The following is a 22,180-nucleotide window of genomic DNA, read 5'->3' as shown; positions in this document are numbered from 1 at the left end:
AATGAAATGTAAATTAATTTATACGGGAAGAACTTAATATACAGTAATTAAGGGGATTTCATAAAAACACAATGGCACATCGTGTACTATAAAAAGCAAACTAGATGTATTCCATGTCATAATATTCCATAGAGCATCATTATAGCGTGATCAAAGTAATACAACGCTTACAAAGGTAGTTAGCGGTGTCTTTGCCGCACCTGCAGCAAACTTGCACGAAAAAAAACTACAACCCCCGTCATGCTCCGCGCAGTTTAGCTTTGCGCATGCGTGCTCCTGCTACATCGTCTTAAAGCCCTGTCATGTGGCGGGCAGCTTGTGTAAGGTGAAAGGAATCAGGATCGAGATGCTAGAGGAATAGAAGTCTCCTAGCTGAGATGTCTCTGGATGTGGAGTATACCCGGCGCAGGAGGTACACGCATGACGCTTTCGGTAAGCATACACCTGTTTATTAAAGCGAGCAGCTTTTCGACCAAACGGGTATATTAATTGAACGTGTGCTTAATAGAAGTACGTATTTGGATATGACTCAAACACAGCCTATAGAATGAGTCTGATGCAAAGTTTTTTTTGTTATATTAAAATATAAACAAAATACATTGCCTAAGCATCCAAACGTGCCGTCTGATTCTTTTTACCATCAATTGTGTTAACTGCGTAATTTGATTGCATCCATTAAGCCCGTTCCATGTATGAATGTTTTCTAGCTGTTCTTACAACAACTTCTGGATTAACTTTTATGTGAGGTTTGTATGATAAGTGAACGGATTAGTAATTGATTCATGTTGTATCATTTGTCATGGCTTTGTAATGTGGTGTGTGTAAATATATATTTACTCTTGTTTCTGGTACATGGTGACAGGTGTCTTCTTTCCCCGCTCACAGTGAGACATTTCACCTATGCACAGAGCTGGATCCTGCACATGGCTACCGAGGTGTCTGTTTAGGGCCCAATGTATATAGCATGTAATGGTTGCTTGGGAGTCAGTATCGTTGTTATATGTGCCGGTGCCCACCTCTTCCATTGAAAGTGCTGGATGCAGCCTCCAGCCTGGCTTGGGAGCAGAAGCGTAATGGGTGGCATCTTGTGTCGCAGGTATAAATCATGCCGGGTGTGAAGCGATTACGAGGTGGCCCCTTACATGTATCAGAAAACACCTAAGTTTCTACATAGGTTCGCTTCTCTTATTCCTTGTGCATATGCATCGTTATCGGTGTCGATGAGTAGGTGTTTCTCTTTTTTCCATCATATAAACGTTGGTACCACATCTGCTTTATCTGTGGAAATGGACCTGTTAAAATAGGAAGTAATACTGCAGTAGTATTTGGTTGGTGCCATCACGGAGAGAAACCCATTCTAAACAGCCTTCTGTCTGTATAATAAACAATAAATAATGCTGACTGTGCAATAGATCTCAGCTACGCTTTTAATCCAAATATTTCCCAAACAATAAGCAAGTTAAAAGCAGAACACAAAGAATAGCCATAAATGAAATGAAGGTTAATGCCGTAGTGGTGACTATTCTCCATTACCCATTGTACATCGCTACCGAATTTGATGGTGCTATATAAAACAATAAATAATAATAATAACCCAATCTGTCCCATTTCTACACTGTGTGGCATTCTTTTGGCTCAATCAATGCAGATTGTACCGGTGCCTTCAGCACCTCCTCTGGTCCTTCGCTCCTATTATTTACTAAACAAAGGGCTCATTACATTTGTTAGGAATTCAGAAAACCATAGTCATAATGTTTCATGTGCTGTAGCAAAACTGGATCTTCAACTAGGATGAGTGCGTTTTCATAGTGTCTGAAACTCTGTATGTTCTTTACTTTGCAACATTGTGTCATTTTTAGATAAAACCTTGCATTCTTCCATTTTTCACATATTTAGTATACCTTCAGAACAAAAAGTTTAAGGTTTTACTTGGCAGCATTTTCAATTTTCTAATGTATGGTGTTGTGATAATGTCATTTTTTTTCTTTGTGGTTTCTTTATGGAGAAACAGACGTTATATACTAGAGACATATATATATTTTAATGGCTTTATACACTGACCTCAGCATAAATCATTAAGTTACTGTAAACCCCATAAGTGACTGTTATATATATATATATATATATGTGTAAGTGACAGTTACTTGTTTCATTGGACTGTTCTGTGGCTTTTTTGTCACAACTGTCTTGTACTTGTACTTGTTTTCACAAACAAAGTGGGACAACTTGCCTAAAAGTTTTGTATGGGTGTCTTTAGTTCAGGGATGCGACTTGAAATATATATATATATATTAGTTCATCTCACCAGTTTGCTCTAAGACTTGTTAGGGAATGCTCTGGAAGGGGGTCAGACCGTGCAACTGACTTGGATTCTATTGTCTGAATAGTGTGAAGATATGGAAGAGCGCATGATGGAGCTTGTTCTTCATGTGATGTGGCTATCTGTTGCAGAACCAATAGATTAAATGCTTTGCCCTGTTGCTTTTGACTTGTTGTAATATAAAAAGCCGTCATTTTTCTGCATGAATGAATTGTCACTGTCTACCTTGTGATCTAGATGTGAAATTGTATTTCATGAAACATATTCATCTGGAATTTGTCCAAATTCAGGGAAGAGTGACTCAAAGGTTTAGATGTAACTAAACAAAATACAAAATCATTTTTGTTAACTATAAAGCTACACCCTGAGGGCAACCCATCAAACTTTGTCCAAGAAATGGACACATGCACACGCTTACTTTACCATTCATAGTTACTAGGAAATGCTGCCAAAATGGTACATTCATGCTTAATTACTGATATGGGGATGGGGTATGGTCGTGCAACACCTACATATGTGTGGAGTGTGTGAACATATGATATATAGTCTATCCAGAGTATGCCATGGTGAGATAGGAGAGGGTTTTATGATACACATAACTCTATATGAGTCTCTATTCATCCTACCCTTCCACCAAAACTGTAAGAATTGGAGAAGGGAACCTTTCCCAAGATTAAAACTTAAATATCTAAACTAACTCCTAACTCGATAAAGAAATAAAGGTTAAGTTTTAATCTTGGGGAAGGTCCCAATCTCCAGTCATGATGCCTTGCTATTCTTCTTTCCCAATTCTATATAACCTTTTTGAAGTATCTCTCATATTTAAAGTCAAATTGACCAATGACGCTTTTTGTTGGTCTTACGTGTGAAGGTTTTTATTTATTTTAATACATACTATTGTAAAACTGTAAGAAATGTGATTTAACTGAAAACCCTCTTTACCGAAAGCCTTGAATAGACTCCGCTAATCTTTTTTTTTTTTTTTTTTATTATTTTTTTTTTTATTTAACACACCGGAGGTAATCGTTTGACTTGATATCTCTCTCGATACTCCAGATTTCCCTCGAGAATTTGAGCACAGGCCTGACATTCACCACAGAAGGGGATCCCTCTGTGACCGACACTGTGGTGTAACTATCCAAGCAGATTTTGGGGACACACATTCTGGATCTCATCAACACAGTTTGCTCACACCAAGGCTTTTGCCAGGTAAGCCTACACCTAGAGGGAGAAACGATTAGATAAGCTGCTGATGAAAGAAAGAGAGAGGTCTCTGCGCAGATTACAAAAGATTTTTCAGAAATCTTAATGTGAAATTGTGGTATTGTTTTATAGTGGTATCATCTACCCCGAGCTGCTGTCCTCATCATTCTGGGGAAGTTCAGCCTTGCGATGTCTGCTTAATTAAAACCACTATCACCGCTGAAAATGAAGTAGAGGCACTAAAACTGTCAAACAATTACAAGGTAATTGGCATTTTATTCTTTCCTTGTGTTGATGTACAGTTAAGTCAGTGTTTTTCTTCATGCTAGAAGGCAAGCCAGTTGTCTATCCAAGTTGTCACAGAAGCTCTGTTCATCCTATCAAGACTCCAACCGCTCTTCTATATCCTCTGAATACTCAAACTCGTCAAACATTCTTTTGATGTACTGTCTTTTACAAAGTAAATCTTTAGAGGGGGAGGGGGGGTAAATCTATTTTCTTGGCAGTAGGACGGCTCCAGTAGTCAATGTATGGGGGATTCCTGCTTGTGGTTTGTCAGACATTACAGTGCATCTTGGGATCTTGAAGACTTGTCAAGAAAAATTTGTCTGCGACTTTACTAAACATTACTCAAATGCTGTTCAGGATAGCAGTGCTACTAGTAATCTCTAGCCATTAAGACAATTCAGTGTTCTGTATTGTATCTCAAATGTGCAGTAACAAAAATATATTGCTTTGTATGAAAATACAGTACTAGTAATGTTCAAAGGAGATAACATCTGCGGGCCCTTTGGCCATAGCAAATTGAACGTCATACATTTGGGATCTTGCAACACATTATGAATGATTGTATTGTAAACCTGTTAAACTGCAAAGTTGATAATTGCTTTTAAGTCAGTTGTCGGGTATGACTGTCCATGTTTCTTTTCACAAAGGATTGTAAGCTCGGGCCACCACTTGTCATCTATACCAGTATGTCCTAATGTGTTAATGTTATTAATTTTCACTTAACCTCCATTGTAAAAGTATTACGGAATCTGACGCGACTCTATACATGGAATGTAATTAATAGTTCCTTTTTGTGTTTTCACCAGTTTGGCTTCAAGAAATGGAAGAGTCATGTGACAGAGCGGCCATGGGAAGATCGGTCTGATATAGTAAAGGAGCTGTATTCCGAGTTAAATGTGGTGAAAAGCACAGTTGGTAGGGATCAATTTCTGATGACATATAACAGTTTTACCATGTATCTCATCAACATAAGTGCAAACGTTATACTGCATGTACCATTGCTTTCAGTATACATGTATAAAGTGCATTGCCCAAGTGACTTTGTAGTTCCTATTGGTATTGTGGCTTGTTTCTACACAAGCATCTTGTTTGCGTTGTTTAGATGCAACTGCATACATTCAATGCCTTATTTTGAGTAACATGGTGTCAAACTGTGTACATACTATTGCAGACAGAAAATAGCATGGGTGCTGCATCACCACTAATTCTGAAAGTAGTGAAGTATTTCAGATACCTCTTTTGCCCTTATCCTACCAGTTTAAATATTAACAATTTTATTTCTCCCTCTATAGAGTCTGGTATAACAATAGGGAACGTCCTTTATCTCCTAGCCTTTGGATGGTGGGTTGCCCTTCTGTATTTCTTGGTATCTGTCCTTATGTTCTTGTCTATACTGGGAGCTCCGTATGGTAAGTCAGGGTGGCAAAATATTTTTCCATATACTTGTTAAGTACATAATGTGTCTATGCATGGCCTTGCTAGGTATGACATCACTAAATTATTTTGTACAGTAAGCACTATAGGTGTTTTTGTTCAGTGTAAAAGCTGTTCCCCCTTAGAGCGTGGCCAGCATTGACAACTTCATGCGTCTCGCTGCTAACCAAAATGAAGCTTGAACCAATGTTTAAGAGCAGTGGACAGGTACAGCAATGGTTGGCATGAAAAGATATTTACAAGACAAATGTTGTTTTTGGTCTCATGTTTTCTGGTAGATTTTATACGGTTAGTGGATAGATGGTGTCTGTTTCATATCCCAAACAAACAAATCCGACAATAGACAAACCTTGATGAGACACACTGAGACACAAAAATAATTTCAAGGGTGTGCTAGATCTGGACTGCTACTACCAGTGTAACCATTGTTTGCGATACCCCATTTTATAGAATTAATAGGTAGGACGTATTGGTAGCTGAAAAGCTAGGATGTACAGATTGGTGAACTATCTTTTGTGTATTATGCCCCCCCCCCGCCACCAATAAAAATATTTTTCTCCTCGTTGTTGCAGGAATTCTTTGCTGGAAGCTGTCTGGGTATTTCATTTGGCCATTTGGAAAAGTGATCTTAAAGGTTAGGGTTAGGTTTTGTGTTTTATTTTCCTTTTTGCAAGCTGTCAAGGCCTCTAATAAGACCTATCACATATCACTCTACATCTTGTTCTATCACTGTAAGACCACTAACGGGTATCACGTGCTCGATTAGCTAAATTGGTAGTGTCGGTGGAGTTGTTGTGATTTTTAACTCTTTTACTATACCATTCCTTATAAAGGTACACTGGCAAGTTTCTCCAATGTGGAGGACTCGGCTGGCCCTGTATAATGCATTATTCAATGGGTGTGAGTGAATAAAGAAATCTCGGTTTTAACTGTGCATAATCCAGGGTCAGTCCAGCTCTACATATTTCTTATTTAGTAAAATGTTAAGTGACGTCACTACTTGAAACGAGTGCTTGTGCATGTCAGCCACTCTTGGCTTCCAGAGCAGAGCGGGCATATGTTGTTGAATTTCTCTCTTCTTCTGCTAGAGTGGCATCATACATACCAAAAAGTGCTGCGTGCGATTCTCAAAATGTGAAGCTATACCAGAGGTGGATGAAATGGAGAAAACACCCCTTATTGGATGTGAGAGACTCCATACGGATTTCCAACCCTCAGAGGTTGCCTACTGGGTAAGACCCCATTTACCCCTACCACGTTGCCTCACCGCTCAATAAGTGACATGTTTTGAAGGTGAATGGGTTTAACTCTTTAGATTGTAAGCTCTAGTGAGCAGGGCCCTTGACAGGTTTTGCCTCTTGTAACTTTGCTTGATAGAAGGGAAAAATAGTAGCAGGTAGATCAATAATTGAAATTCAGTGTGACTTTTTGTTGCTTAGATTAAACAATACAATGGTGCTGTATTCCCTTTAAACAATGTTATCCTTCCTGGCCACTTTTTTTTTTTTTTTTTTTTCTGTAATTAATGGCAAATTTTATGACTTATGTTAGTAACAAATGATGCTACTGATGGGTAGCGGGTATCTTTCTTTACTAAAACAATAAGTAATCTAGCTATCCAATATATATATATAGTGAGTAGTTCATGCAGGCTTACTTTGTAACCTTCTTTGCCTCCATCTCTTTCTTCCAGTGGCGAATTAGCACTTACATCTGGCTTATGCTGGGATTTCCCTTGCTTGCCATAGCCCACGGACTAGTCTGCCTTATCTCATGGATCCTGGTTTTCTTCATCCCCATCTCCAAGATGAATGCCAGAACTATGTCCAAAGTATTGCTGATGCCTCCTGAACATGTTCACCTACGTAGCGCAAGCAAGGTTGGCCTTTGCAATCTTTACTTCTGAACCGCAGCATTATGTGGAATATAATAGCTTTGTGTGTGGTGTGGCAGTATCTGCTATTAACATCTATAACTTTATCTGCATTGTGTTAGATGGAAGAGACCTATGAGGCGGAGGTTGTTCTATGCTGCTATCATGCAGTAAACCTTTATTACTACAAGTACACGGTGGATGGGCTCAATGTGTTTGCTGTCAGTATCCTTTTCATTTTACATTCAGTGTAATCTGGTTGGCATGTACTTTTCATTTCCCTTTTACATAGTAGGGACTAGTTACCGGTTATAAATGGCATTTATGTGTTCCTCTATCATGAAAATGATGTCCCAGATCAGAGGTTTTCAGTTTTCTTTGTGTGCAAAAAGTAAATGCTGGTAGCCTTTACTCCCTGTGTTATTGTCTTACATCTGGTAATTTACTTTTCTCTATAGATATATATTTATATTTTTTAAGTGCTTCTCTTACCCCTTTTATTAAGAAATGTATTTTCTGTGCTTTCCCCTCGTTTAAAGCTAAAACATGATTATTTACTTAAGTGAAGAACTCATCCTTAGCCTCATACCACTTAGATCTAATAGTGTTGGTCATTGTGTCACTGGCCCTGGGATATGCAGACGACCACAACCATTACACAAGCTCTCCTGTGAAGTTCACACTATCTCTGCTCTCCATAATGCCTTTGTCATACTATATTGGTATGGCCATTGCAAGGTAAGTCTTACAGGCTCGAGGACTTTGTTGCCCTCTAGAAATGTCGGTTTATATACCTTACCTGCTCACGGGAATGTAAAACCTTCCTCCTTTCCTTTAGATAGATGTGGAAGTTGTATAGTATTGGCATTTTTTTGTTTGGGCCAAGTTAGGCGGTGGTGGAAGAAGGGGAGTACTTCACATGCACAAGTTCATAATGCTAGTTTATAACTATCTTCAATGAATTAGTTGTGCCTAGTCTTTCAATATGGCTGGGGTAATATAGAAATGCTTGGTCCCTTTCCATAAACAGACACATGAGCAATCTAGCAGAATAGCATGATGGAGCTACTACAGGTGAAACCTCTAGGACCATCTGAACCAAGTATTTAGATTATTTATGCATTTTTTGCAAGCAAATATTAGACAATCAGTGATATTGGAGCCACTTTACTAGCAATGGTTATAGGCAAATTTTTATAAGATCTGCAGCAAAGCCATTGGACACCTTTTGATACATGACTCAAATTAAATATCCAGAAGCATTACCTGGTGTCACGATGACACAATGTATACTTGCCTGTCTCTCCAATAACGATACTTTTGTAGTAAAGTTGCTGTTATGTAGTTTAACTGATTTGTCTTTCTCTTTCCTTTGCAACTTTGCTGACTTTGGCAGTATTTCAGCTCAGAGTAACTTTGCTTTAGGTGCTGTGGTAAATGCTACCTTTGGTTCCATCATCGAGCTCACCTTTTATATCACAGCATTAATCAAAGGAGCTCGGGAGGAGAACAAGTGCTACGAAGAAGTAGTGAAGTCGGCCCTCACGGGCACTTTACTGGGGTGTGTCCTCTTTGTTCCAGTAAGTCATTATTTTTATATCGCAGTCCTTGTCCCCAAGTCATCTGCTCCACAGATTGTGCTTTAAACGGTAGAATCCTCATTACTCGTGGTAACTAGCTTCCTAGCTCTGTCCATCCCTTTTATAAATAAGGCTAATGCCTGCTAGGCTATCATTACTCTAACATGATCTGTATGGCTTGGTGAGAGAGCTGTGCCGACCAGTGTCCACAGAGGGTAATAACTGTTCCACTGTCTCCTACGTGGATTGGTGTGTGTGCTGAAGGTCTGTCTCTGCCGACAGTGACCTTTCTTGCGTGGTCCTGCATCTGCTTACGGTATCTCGCCATAATGTACTATTTTTTGAGATGCTTATTCTGATCTAAATTCAGCTGTTAAATGTACTTTTAGATGCAAGCATCCATGATAGTTACAATAAATTTTGAAATGCCCTTTTTAAGCATATTCAGTTGTTCTGCTTTCGAATGCTATTATAGTTGCGAAAGTCCCTGACTACATATTTGTATGAGATCCTAGCAGTGTTTTTCTTGTAGGGCTTGTGCATGGTCATCGGTGGAATCAAACACCAGGAGCAGAGGTTTAACAGCAGGTCAGCTGGAGTAGGTTCTGCGCTGCTCTTCATATCTGTGGGAGGTAAGAATATACTCAATACAGCTTGTAAGGGACCACTCTACTGGAGATATCGAAAATATCCAATATTATATAACTTGCCATTGCAGGTAAGAAATGGGGTGTAGCCGTCATTATGCACATTCGGATTTGATTATATGTACCGTGAAGCTGATGTGAAAGGGGGATATATTTCTTATATGCAAGTTGAATTATATAGTTGACACTTTAGCGAAGTCTTTTTCAAAGCGGAAGAATATTGATCCAAAAGTTCATTGTTTGTTTTTTTTTAAATAAAATTTAAACAAAAAACTTACATGGTATTTGGAATTCCCACCATCCCTTTGGATAGGGATTTCACTTTCTATTCTAATACACAATCCCTACTTTATTAGTTAACTTGAACTTAATTCAAATTATTAGTTGATTTTAACAAAACCCCAGGTAATATTCACGTATCTCTGGGTTATCTTAGCTCTCTTAGAACATCCTACCAATTTAACTGGTCAAATGAAGTAATGGATTATTTAGGTATTAAAATTATGTTTGACCTATCTATAGCAGACTTGGTGGCTTAACTATTTGTATTTAATTTCTGATTTGAGAATACAAATATACAGAGTTAAGCAGGTTTGAATTAATGTGGTCCAAGCTTTGAAAGGCCCTTGGTTTGGGAAAATTAATGTGGTCCGTTAGAACTATTCCATTTAACTGACCAAGTTGAATAAAGATCTATCTATACGTGTGTGGGGCTCAAGGAGATCAAAGCAGAGTGTAAGTATATTGAGAAGAAATATTAGACAAGCTAGCTTAGGTTACCTTGTCCTTTTAAAAGTTACACAATGTTACCATGTGCAGGGGCATTTTTAATTCAGGTGCATTCACCCTCACTTACACTCTCATTCTTGTTCACTTTCTCCCCCCCCTCCCCACAGTCTTAATGTTGTCCTACCTTCTCTGCCAACCACTTCTGCTTCTGTATCTTATATATTAGTCCACAACTTCGGACATAACCTGGCATGATCTTCCGCCAAAACTGCTATGCTTTAGGTGACCTTCTCTTCCCAGAGTGGACGGAAGCGACCAAAAACACCTATATACCGTATTTGCTCAATTATAAGACGACCCCCCCCATCTGAATATTAATTTAGGGGGGGAAAGCCTGAATATAAGAAGACCCGATAGGAAAAAAGTTTTACCAGTAAATGTTAGTTCATGTAAACTATGTGAACCTTTTTTTTTTTTTTTTATAAAAGCTATGATTGAGAAAAATATTTTGTTTTTTTATTTCCTTTTATTTAACCAACCTGCCCCCCCCAGTTATGCACATCTGCTCCCAGAAATGCCTCATACCTCCTATATGCCACTGTGCCCCTTGATATGCCTTTTAACCCTCTATATGCCATTGTGCCCCATGATATGCCTCTTGACCCCCTATGTGCCACTCTGCCTCCAGAAATGCCAGGAGGATCCAGGTCCCCTGGATATTAAAACTTCTAGCCAAACTTATGTCTTTACTGCAATCAACCTTGGTGTAAATACTACTTTGACATTTGAAAAATGAGAGAATGATTTAGGTAAACTTTTTAGGTTGATACATGGTTTAACTCATGATTTAACAACTAGGAAGATAGTTTTCATAAAGTCCTACATGGATACGGTCCCATATGCATAGGTTTTGTCATTCTTCCTCTAATTTATGTTGGCGATTGTAATAGAGTGAAAGGCACTATGTACGACATCTATGAATGTCAGGATATACATCCTATAAACTAGATTTGTAAATATATTTAGTTCTATTTTTGAAAGGGAAATAACTGTATTTTAAATGAGTTACCGGGAAATGGTTTTAGTCTGCCCTGGCTGTGAATATTCTCGCAGCGTTCAAGATTTTCATTGTATGCATCGGTCTAAATTTGTAATGTATAAAAAAAAAAAGTAAAAGTGGACAAATTTATTATAAATCAATGTATATCTCCCAATGGGATACTATCCTTCACACGTTCTTGATTCTTAGTATATTCGCAGATGACCTGTGATGGCATCACAATGACTATGTTGCGCTGTAAGTTTGCATATGATGAATGTATGTTCCTTTAGTTCTTGGACACATTATGTGAATTCATTCTCATGTAAATAGTTCTATTTTAAAATCCTTATTTGTCATCCCAATTTACTATATAATTGTAATGTATACTATTATACGGCTGGATCTGTAGATTAAAATAAAGATTTCATTATAAAAAAAAAATGACTAAGGATTAAGTAATCAATTTGATGTCCGTTAACCTTTTGCATTTAGATGAATGAAGCAAGTAAAAATTTAAATGAGGCTGATACATTTGTTTGGGTTTTTTTTGGTGTATGGTCTTTCATTGATCTTGACCACTGGATGAAATCAGAATAGTAAACATCTTCTAAACATAATCTTAACTTTTATTATTATTGTTTTATTATTGTACTGCATTTGTGTAATATATCTAAATGTCATCTAGGTTTACATTTATATGTATTATGTTTTAGGTTTGTTAAAAAAACAAAAAAACTAAACAAAAAAAGAAAATATGCCCCAGTAGCCCTTGTAAATGCTAGATTGCATTCTAAATGTTCTAATAGCAGGTTATGTGCCTGCGATAACTCTTTTCTATATGGTAGCATGTTTTGCTTTTTGTTTTTCCCATTTCACAAACCTGACCCTTCTTATGTTCCTGTCAGGAAATTATTTTGTTGTGGACTAGTAGCTTGGCTAATCGAAGAGGAGCTCCAAATGTATTCCCTCTTTGTCTTGTTAATTTAGCTTGAAAGTGCTTGATAGGTCAACCTGTTATTTCTGTATACTTCAGTTATTGATAAAACAGATCCATTGCTGTAACATTTACATGATCCATCCATCAGGTGTTTTTGCTCCTACATTGTTCTCCAAAGTGTATGGGAAAATGATCTGCGGAGAGTGTATGAACTTCGGCCATAATGTCTCAGAGAGATATATTTGCCAGAACTGCCAAACTGATGTGGTAAGTGGTTTTATTAACTAGAAATCATGATAGAGCTATTTGACTTGGAAGAGGTCTGTCTGGTGGTTTGTTTTGTTTGCACTGATTTTCTAGCAAACAATGTTCTTCTTTGTGTTTCTGTGGCACATTTGTTCTTTCAGAGGTGGGCAAATGTATTTCACATTTAGGATTCTACTGAATGTTTTCAGAAGTCCGAAAGGTATTATCTGTAGAGAACAGTATACCATGGTACATGGGCTTTTTGGATTCCTACCGCCTAAGGTTTGTTCTGGACACATTTTTAGGTTTAACACTCAACATAATTGTGTATACAGCTGTGTAACATGTATTTATGGGACGCTATAAAGGTAATTTACATTGTATGTGAGTAAAATGGACTGTACAGTTTAGTGCTGCTGACTTAGGTACACTTTTCCTGCATACATAACATTAATTCTCTTTTTTAACTGCTTATGTTTTGAATTCTTGGATGAAATCAAATTTTCACCAATTTTGGGGTCTAACAAAAGATATCTTGGCAACATACATTGATAGCTCCTTTTAGTATCTCACCTTAGAATTCTGAGTGGACCATTTATGAATGTTGCCTGTATCTGTAATATATAGCCCATTAGTACTTTACAGTACAGCTTTAGAAATTGGAACTATCAGAGCATATGAATGGTGAGCAGGGCTGGCCCGACAATGGAGCCGAGTGGGGCAACCGCTCCAGGCGGCACTTTGCCGCCCCAAGCCTTTTTTTTTTTTTTTTTTTTTTTTTTTTAAGCCGAGAAGAGAGAGAGAGAGAGAGGGCGCCAAGTGGTTTTATCTTACCAAGTTGTCAGTACCCGCTCGGCGCCCCTCTCTCCCCTCTGCGAGCCCTCTAGCTCGGTGCCGGCTTGTAATGTTGAGCGCCGGAAGATGACATTTCCGGTGCTCAGCATTACAAGCCGGCACAGAGACCGAGCAGGGAGACTCACCGCAGGACTGCTGAAAGGCAAGTACGGGGGGGGGGAAGGGTAGATAATGGGAGGGCAGCAGGGAGCGGAAGGGTAGATAATGGGGGGCATTTTAAACTTCGCCCCAGGCGGCATTTTGTTTTGGGCCAGCCCTGATTGGGAGGCTGACTGATCTCTGCAAAGCATTCTCTGTTTAACAAATGTTGAAGCTACACATTGAGAATCTGATTCTCGTCACACTTTGTGTGACTTGACAACACTGAATTCACTAATAACGAGAACCCAAACTACTACTTAACTTATGAATCTCAGACTTGTCTCATATACAGTTGTGTGAAAAAGTAACACCGTCTTTGGATTTTATGGTTTTACATATCATAACAATCAACCGTTCCTCAGCGGTTCTAAAAATTAGGTAAATATACCTCAGATGAATGGCACATGATATAATACAGTGTCATGAGTTATTCAACAAAAATAAAGCCAAAATGGAGAAGCCATGTATGAAAAACTAAGTACACCCTTACTACTTCCATAGGAATTAAGATGTAGAATAAATCTGTCATTCCACAGTGAGAAAAATTATTTAAAAGTGGAAAACAGTTGCCAGTCTTCCCAGGAGTGGACATCCCTGCAAATTCACCCCAAGGTCAGACTGTGCAATGCTCAGAGAAATTGTATAAGAAAACAACAAAAAAAAACTAAATAAAACCCCTCTCTCTACAGGCCATAGTATGTTCATGATAATTACAGTATACTACAATTAGGAAAACAAGACTGAACAAGATTGGTTTGTTTGGAAGGGTTGACAGGAGACAGCCTGTTCTCCCCAAGAACATGGCAGCACGGCTTAGGTTTGCAAAGTTGAATATTAACCAAACCACAAGACTTCTGGAACAATGTCCCTTGGACAAACAAGACCAAAGTGGAGATGCTTATCCATAATGCAGAGCGCCATGTTTGGTGAAAACCAAACACAGCATATCAGCACAAACCCCCTCATACCAACTGTCAAGCGCAGTGGTGGAGGGATGGTGATTTGGGCTTGTTCTGCTGTCATGGGACCTGGGAACCTTGCAGCCATTGAGTTGCCCATGAACTCCTCTGTACACCAAAGTATTTTAGAGTCAAATGTGATGCAGACAGCTAAAGCTTGCCCGAAATTGGGTCATGCAAAAGGACAATGATCCCAAGCACACCAGAAAATCTACAACAGAATGGCTGAAAAAGAAAATAAAGGACCTCAACCCAATTGAAATGCTGTGGCGGGACCTTAAGAGCACAGTGCTTATACAAACGTCCTCAAACCTCAATGAACCGAAGCAATGTTGTAAAGAAAAGTAGGCCAAGTCTCCTACTTTGATGTAGATGTGAGAGACTTATAAAGTCATACAGAAAAAAAAATGTATTGCTGCTAACGGTGGTTCTACAAGCTGTTGAATCATAAGGTGTACTTTTTCAAACATGGCTTCTCCCTATATATACAGGATTTAATTTTATAGAATATATAACATGGTGTAAATTAAAAAAAAATCCAAAGAGGGGTGTACTTACACAATCCTTTTTAATTTAGGTAATGACCGAACGGTGTCTATTATTTATTTCAGATGGGAAGCAACAGCACTGCCTTCTACAATGATGTTAAGTGAGTATTTTGCTTCCAATCGTTAAATTCTTTGTACATGGCTTTGTTAATGGCTGCACTGTCATAATTTATATAGCGTATTGGCTCGAATATAGGCCGCACCCTAAAAGTTTGGTGCCCCCCCCGACTTACCGGTGCAGACTCCATGGGACATCTACGCATAATGCATATTCAACATTTCTTTTTTTGCTACCAAAAACCTGTTGCAACCTTTGTGCATTCACTGGAGCATGTATGTTCTGAATTTCCTTTATGTTCTTTACAGTTTGAAGAGAGACTTTATTACAGCAGTAATAGATGCTTATTTGGTTGAGTACATTTTTATAAAAAAAATCTGAAATTCATGATCCTGCGCAAACCGACAGGACAATTTGCCAAGTTTGTTTTTTCTGCTTGATACTACCCCTTAGTACATATTAATATTGAAAATGCTGTCATGGTAACTGGTGTGAACATAAGGCACACGTTTGTATTAAACTATGTAACGCCCAATGCACAACTAGGATTTTCCTGCTAATAAACATATGAGATCGCTTTCAAATCTCCCGACTTAAGACATATGTGTTTTTGATAAATATGCCCATTTTTTACTTGGATAACAAATTCCTTTTGCTTTACTGTGGCATGTAACATGTGGGCCATACAAAACACCCCTAGATACGACACTTGATTTGCTTCCTCTTATTGTTGCAGGCCATTGGTGTACACAGTGTCGCTTCTTCTGCCTGCTGCGTATATTATAGGGCTCATCTTCACCCTTAAGACCCACTCTCACATATACGACATTCACATCAGTGACTGTCATGGTAAGTACACAGAAGATCTTATAAAAATTGTGGATGGTTCTCTTGATGTTGGTATTTATCATATGACTGACCGGGTAGCTAGGACCTCTATCAAATTTCGAGCATAGTGAAGAGCTAAAGACTGGGTCCCATTGCCCCATCTTATGATCCTCTCGTAAGAACACCTTTTAAGAGCATGCTTAGGGTTAGTGGGCCTGGGTGCAGCAATTCTTCAGCACCCCTTCCCCCTACAACTAACCAGCAAAGCCAGATTAAGGAGCTTTGGGTCCTGGGGCAGTAATACAAAAAGGGCCCTTTTTGTCTCGCACCCAACTTTTGAGACCCAAAGAGACCAAAGTTAAATCTAAAACTATTATTCAAAATCCCATTTACTACAGAATGTGAGAGATAAATGGTTATAGCTTTCAAAGTCCTGGGTGTGGGGGGCTTACAGATTTATAAACCAAATAAAATATTGACACAAGATCAAAACTGTACTCGCATTTCACAGCACTCAGAGGCAGACACACACATGAATCCAACTCACAACATTGACAGACGCTATCATAAGAACACTTCACTGCATTTACACATACTGGTGGTTTTCTGTTTAGTTTATGAATGTGAAAATGCAGCCACAAAAAAAGGGATATGCAGAGCAAGTATCATTTTACCTAAATGTGGAACTGAAATCCAAACCACAAAATAAATCTCCTTAAGTGTACACACATGTACATTGTCTCACGAGTTATAAAGTAACAGAAGTCCATCATAGGCAAAAAGTGTAATATATAAATATATATATAATTAGGCAGGAAAATGTACTGCAGCAGCTTGTGTCCCTTCTAAAGGTTCACAGGCAGAAACCCCTTGCAGGATAAGGTAAAAATCAAGATAATCTGTATCTTGATTTTTACCTTATTCACTTACCAGTGAGCTGATCCTTCCAACTTGCCCCAGACAGACAAAACTCTGGCACATGAATGTGAGGTGAAGACACTTCCAGGCTCAAGTGTTACAAGGGTGGGAGAGCTGCCCAAGAAACTAAGCTAACCTGTTGCTTTAACACAGTGGTATTTCTCTATAAATTAATAAAACTGTGTATATATAGCGCCAAGGTCTTGTTACTCACATGGGGTCTAGTCCTCGGCAGGCAGGTATAGAACCCTAAATTTGGTTTAGGTTTTCAGCTGTAACTACTTATTTCAAATAAGTGTGCATTCAGATAATCACACAGTTCTGAGCGGTGTAGTACAGGGGGCCTGCTTTTGCTTGATAACCTGTTTTATAGAGCCTTTATTGCACACCTGCATATAAGCTGTAGACCCTTGTATAGATTAGTAGTATTCCACAGGTACAGATTGTCAGAACCAGTAATGTAGTGTTGCACCAGTGATCGTCTACAGAGGAGAAGGAGGTGCCTATGGTATGTTTGCTGTTCAGTGAAAATAATGTGGTTTACAACAGGAGAGCTGTTATCAATGAAATAATGAAGTGTGGCTTGTTTTTGTTTTTTACCCCATAGTTCCCGGCCATCACCATAATGCTGTGGTTCACTGGTCTCGTTGGCGAGCAATGGTCGTACTGATTGGCTCTACCCTACTAATGTCTGCTTGTGCAGATCTGGCCACAGAACACATCAGCCCAATTCTGTCTGGAGCCACTGTGTCTCAAGTAAGTGCCTTTTCCAGCACAGCATACACATATGCTGTGAGACAACTTTATCTTCACTGAGCATTAAAATATCCTTTGCTAGCCTTCTTTAAAGAGCAGACAGTCCTTATCTATTATTCTACATCATGTATGAGATGTTATACAGCCTTTCCTTCTTTGATGCAGTATTTCATTGGAGTGACTGTTCTTGCATTGATCCCAGAGCTCCCAGAGATTATCAATGGGATCCAGTTTGCTCTCCTCAACAATTTAAGCTTAAGGTAAGTAGTAATGGCATGAGACTTTTGACATTGAGTGGTGTCGTCGGACTGCATTTTCTCCCACTCTATGTGCATTTGAACACTATTAACAAAACTGGTATCGCTTGAGATGAGTGTAGAATGGTATACAGCAAAATAATCACCTAATTCCTCGGTAAATGTAATAATTCAATGTTAAATATCATATGTATTACAAAGGCATGATCATTTATTTCCTGACTTCTATGACCATAACCCTTGGACAAGGTAAATCTTGCGTAATTGTAACGTTCTGAGGGAAAGCAGTACCTATACAAAGTCTTCAAGCAGAGGTGCTTATAAGGTGACTGGAGTAATGTATAGTCCGTCTGCTTTGTGTGAATTGCAAAAATGCAATTCCCACTAGTTGTGACGTCAATGTTGAAAAATCCACTGCTAACATATTGAAGAAATTCAATGGCCTACCCTGATTCAAGGTTGTAAAGCAATGGATAGGTGACAGGAAGACGTGTGTGTGTGTGTGTGGACTCGAATCCCATATCTGAAGGGTCTTTGGTGCTTTCTCCCTTTCCAGCAGTGAATCCATGCAGTGTCCTCTAGGGTGCATGCGAGGACCTATTTCTAATGAGTGAGCACTCGGCCCTGGTATGGGTTTTACAAGCTCAATGGCAGTCTACATCTGGCCCTTCATTGATTGTGATTTGATGTAACTGGTGTTAGAAGGGAATGTTTGGCATGGTATATTTAAATGTTTGGTTTACGCAACATTAAGGCACAGATCTCTTCACTAAATTAAATGTTTAAACTAAAAGCACAAGCAATAGGAACCTTAAAAATGTAGTTATAAAAAAATGGGTTGTAGAGATTGTTCCTTTCAAGATGATTTTGTTTATCTGGTGTAAAATTTCCACCTGGATCGCAACAAGATAGAGATGAATAAAATAGAAAATGTTAACATGAAATCATGTAGCATTCTGTTTGAATATTAAATATATCAAAATGATTTGACTCTTGTAATTTCAGATAATTCTTACATTCTTAATAATTTCAGGGTTTTCAGACTAAGCCATTTCAGCATTTTTGTTTTTTCAGTATAGAAATTGGAAGCTGCATTGCAGTACAAGTGTGTATGCTTCAGATACCCATCCTGGTCCTGTTTTCTGTGTTCTACGTAAGTACGTTTGTCTGTCTGCTGATGCATGCAACCCACAGCATATACAGCTTTATATAAATCTGTTCATCTTCCATGTCAGTGGTGGTATATTCCTGTCCTCAATGGCCCAACAAAGAGAGTTCATTCTGACTTAATCGCCTTCACAAATCTCCAATTGAGTTCCTTGGCTCAAACTGGGCTATGCAAAAATCCTGGCCCTAGGGCCAATGTGAGATTTATCTCATCTTACATAACAGATACAAGGAAGCTATAGAATTGGCAAGAACTGACACGTATCCGAGCCGTGGGACATTGGTCCCACAGTTCACTCTTACATTGGACAGGCTAAGCAACAGAAAATTCTGCATTGTATATAAAGAAAAGTACAAATAAATTCATGGGTAATTGAGTACGTATTTAATGTACATTTTGCTTCCGTGAGAATATCTGTCTTGGATTTTTATCTCTACATTAAGTAATCTTCAACGCTTACTTAATTTTGAAACAATACATGCATAGACAGATGATTACATAACAGTTTAACTTCTAATGTATGAGATTTTTCATCTGGCATTTATTCTTGCATGTATTGTTGGAACTGATCTAATTTTATTTGTTGGATTATTCCCTTGTGGACATCCTAATTGCAAGGAGCCTGTTCCTTTCTAAGGGATTCTTTCTTACTCCCAAAGGAAAGCTTTCATATATTTTTTTTCTTTTCCTTTCCGCTAGCCCACAGGATTCACTTTGATATTCAGTGACCTCCACCTGTGGGCAAGCATGTTTAGTGTGATCCTAATGAACTACATCTTTATGGACGGAAAGTGTGACTACTTCCAAGGTAAGGCCTCCTGCAGGAGAACCTAGAGTACTTTTTCAGTATAATAGGATATATACATTAATCATATTTACAGTGAGACTTAAATAATAAACATGGATAAAAACCAGCCCATGTAACTTGGCTTTTTTCCCCTGTTATAAAGATTCTGATTTTAATCAGTCCTAGGTCTCATCTTCCATATGGTATACTCTTATGCACATCCCATGTATATTTAAATTCTCATTGTGTATTACCCTCTACCACTTTAGTAGACAAGTGGAAAAACCGCCTAGACAGACTTTTAGTAAAGTTAAATCATCCTTACATTAAAGCTGAGCATTTTTTAGCTTTAAGTTTGAAAACATACACATAGATCTATATGTTGATGTAGAACATGATTGATAACAAACCTTGCCTGTTCTGTGAAACGGCAGTAGGATAATCCAATGCTTTCATAACGAGGGAAGCAATACTACTTCTGCTTGTTCTGAATTCTGTACTTTGGCAACTCTAAAGCAATTCGGGGGCATAGTGTGTATGAGGGCCAGTTTAATGTCTGTCTGGGCCACTGCATTGTAACCGGAAGTCTAACTGTGCTACCTTTTGCTTCTTGTAGGCACTGCCCTGGTCATTGTTTACTTCATACTGCTTGCCATGTATTTCTTTGCTCCCTCTCCTGTTGGATGCTGATTCATCATCTTGGAGTAGACAATCTAAGTTTGTTCCTTCCATGTGAGTAATGGGCAGCAGTATGTAGGATTTTCTTCCAACAGAATACAGCACAATCTTCCCGTTTAAAGATGAGATCTGTGTTTTGGAAGGTTTTCATAAATGATTAATTGCAGAACCCTGTGATTTTTATGAGGCGGAGATGGGGCCAGACACCACATGATAATGAGCTCTACAACCCCCGCATCCTCCTCTCTAGTGGCAGGGTGAAATCTGTGCCTCCGTAAACCACTGGACATTACTACCCTGTTGGCAAGGACAGGGATGGATGCCAGTACTAAGCAAGACAAAATATCCAGGCTTTCAGATATACCGTGTAAACCTGTTTGTGTGTTTTTTGTTTCTTGTGTATCTTTCATATGAGTGGCAAATGTGTAAAACAGAAAAGCTGATGGTATAGAAGGTTTGCAGGTTGCCTGATTTGCAATAATGAAATCACTTGCTGGGTTGTTGCTTTAGAATATGCCTTGAACAGTTGCATACCAGATGGTCACTGCGTTCCACAAATGTTTAATTATGTCGTATGCATTTAAACATGTTTTCAAACTGTAACTTATCACGAGGTGTTCAATAAAGTATGAGCACTTGTTGAGTGATTTCGATCATTAGTTTTTTTGGGGGGGGTTTTATACGTTTTGTGGATAGACTGTTGAAAGAGTTTATTACTAATATTAAACACATTTGAAATCTAACATTTTTGTGCATTTGCTGTCTTATTTTGTAAATGCGCCATAAAAAAAAAATAAACTAGATCTTGAAAATATTTCTGCTGTTTTGTGTACTTGTTAAATAAAAATAAATACTATGAGAACACAGGTTTTGTGGACTAACACAACTTTCAAGTGTCAGGTGGGTTTAGCACTTCTGTGAAACACTTGCATTGGCAAAAGCCTTGCCAGAATTAGTATGTTAGCCTGCCACTGGCATTTCCAGGTCACAGCTTGATACGGTCCTGAACCCAGGAGCTAGCAGCCACTGCATTCAGAAACCGCCAAGGAAAGGTCCTGTGGGAAAATACAGATGCGCAAAATCCTGGAACAGCCACTGACCGATCTAGCCGCCTAATGCTTCATAGTATAGGTGGTTTGCAGCTTGCCTGATTTGCTAGGTCATTGCTTTCAAATATTACATGTTTTCATGCTTGAGGAATTGATACACGTTCTCAAAAATTGAATTTCTCTAGTAAGACAGAGTTGGGATTTGGCATAATTTATTATTCAGCCATGCCATTGTAGGGAGCTTATGACTATTGCAAAATGTTTCTGCAATCTTTCTTTGGAATCTGCCTTAAGGAACAGGTCATATAGATAAGGGATAATAATAAAAACTCCTTCCTGCAAAGCAGAGGCTTGGTAAACCCATAGGTGCGGAGGAAAAGCCAAAAGATAGGGCCCTGAAGTGGTAGTTTTGCACACTGCCTCTTGTCTGAATCACCAGATGCAGCAATCTATTGTACACTCTAATTGGTGTGCGTAGATTAGCAACTATTAGATCTAAAAGTGTCATCTAACCGTCCTTGTCGACAATCTGAACAGGTGAGCAATTCCATTCGAAAATGTTCCTTTGCCACAAAAGGATTTAAAAATTGGGGATCCAACACGGGTCTGATATTTCGGTCTGTTGCAGGAACCAAGGCTATAATATAGTAAGTACCTTGGAATTCTGTCCCATCTGGTAGTAGCTCCATGACCTTTTTGTACAGATGATCTTAAACCAGATGCTAGGAGCCTTTTGTTGCCCGATAATGTGCCTTCTTGGACATGCTATGTATTTCTAGTCTGTTTCTTTCAGTATTAAGGGCCCAACTGTCTGCTATGGACCCCACTGGTCACAAATGATAAAATCTTGCACCCGCCAGGTGTTGGCAGGAATATTTA

General features: G+C 38.6%; 1 protein-coding gene across 1 annotated transcript; it reads left to right on the top strand.

Moving 5' to 3' along the window:
* Window positions 1-377: 377 nt before the first annotated feature.
* LOC149298751 (uncharacterized) lies at window positions 378-20,264 on the top strand. The gene is made up of 20 exons (XM_089487243.1): window positions 378-432; window positions 3,377-3,529; window positions 3,656-3,786; window positions 4,618-4,726; window positions 5,104-5,220; window positions 5,818-5,885; window positions 6,334-6,477; window positions 6,939-7,124; window positions 7,241-7,343; window positions 7,715-7,856; window positions 8,515-8,698; window positions 9,231-9,330; window positions 12,202-12,320; window positions 14,866-14,903; window positions 15,597-15,709; window positions 17,214-17,362; window positions 17,528-17,622; window positions 18,694-18,772; window positions 19,487-19,595; window positions 20,191-20,264. Exons 1-20 carry the CDS (start codon window positions 378-380, stop codon window positions 20,262-20,264), a joined length of 2,268 nt encoding a protein of 755 aa, XP_089343369.1.
* Window positions 20,265-22,180: the final 1,916 nt, after the last annotated feature.

The sequence above is a fragment of the Sceloporus occidentalis genome, unplaced genomic scaffold, assembly GCF_023333645.1.
Source record: "Sceloporus occidentalis isolate IW3139 unplaced genomic scaffold, rSceOcc1.0.p SCAF_31, whole genome shotgun sequence".
NCBI lineage: Eukaryota > Metazoa > Chordata > Lepidosauria > Squamata > Phrynosomatidae > Sceloporus > Sceloporus occidentalis.
This window is presented reverse-complemented; position numbering and strand designations above follow the sequence as displayed.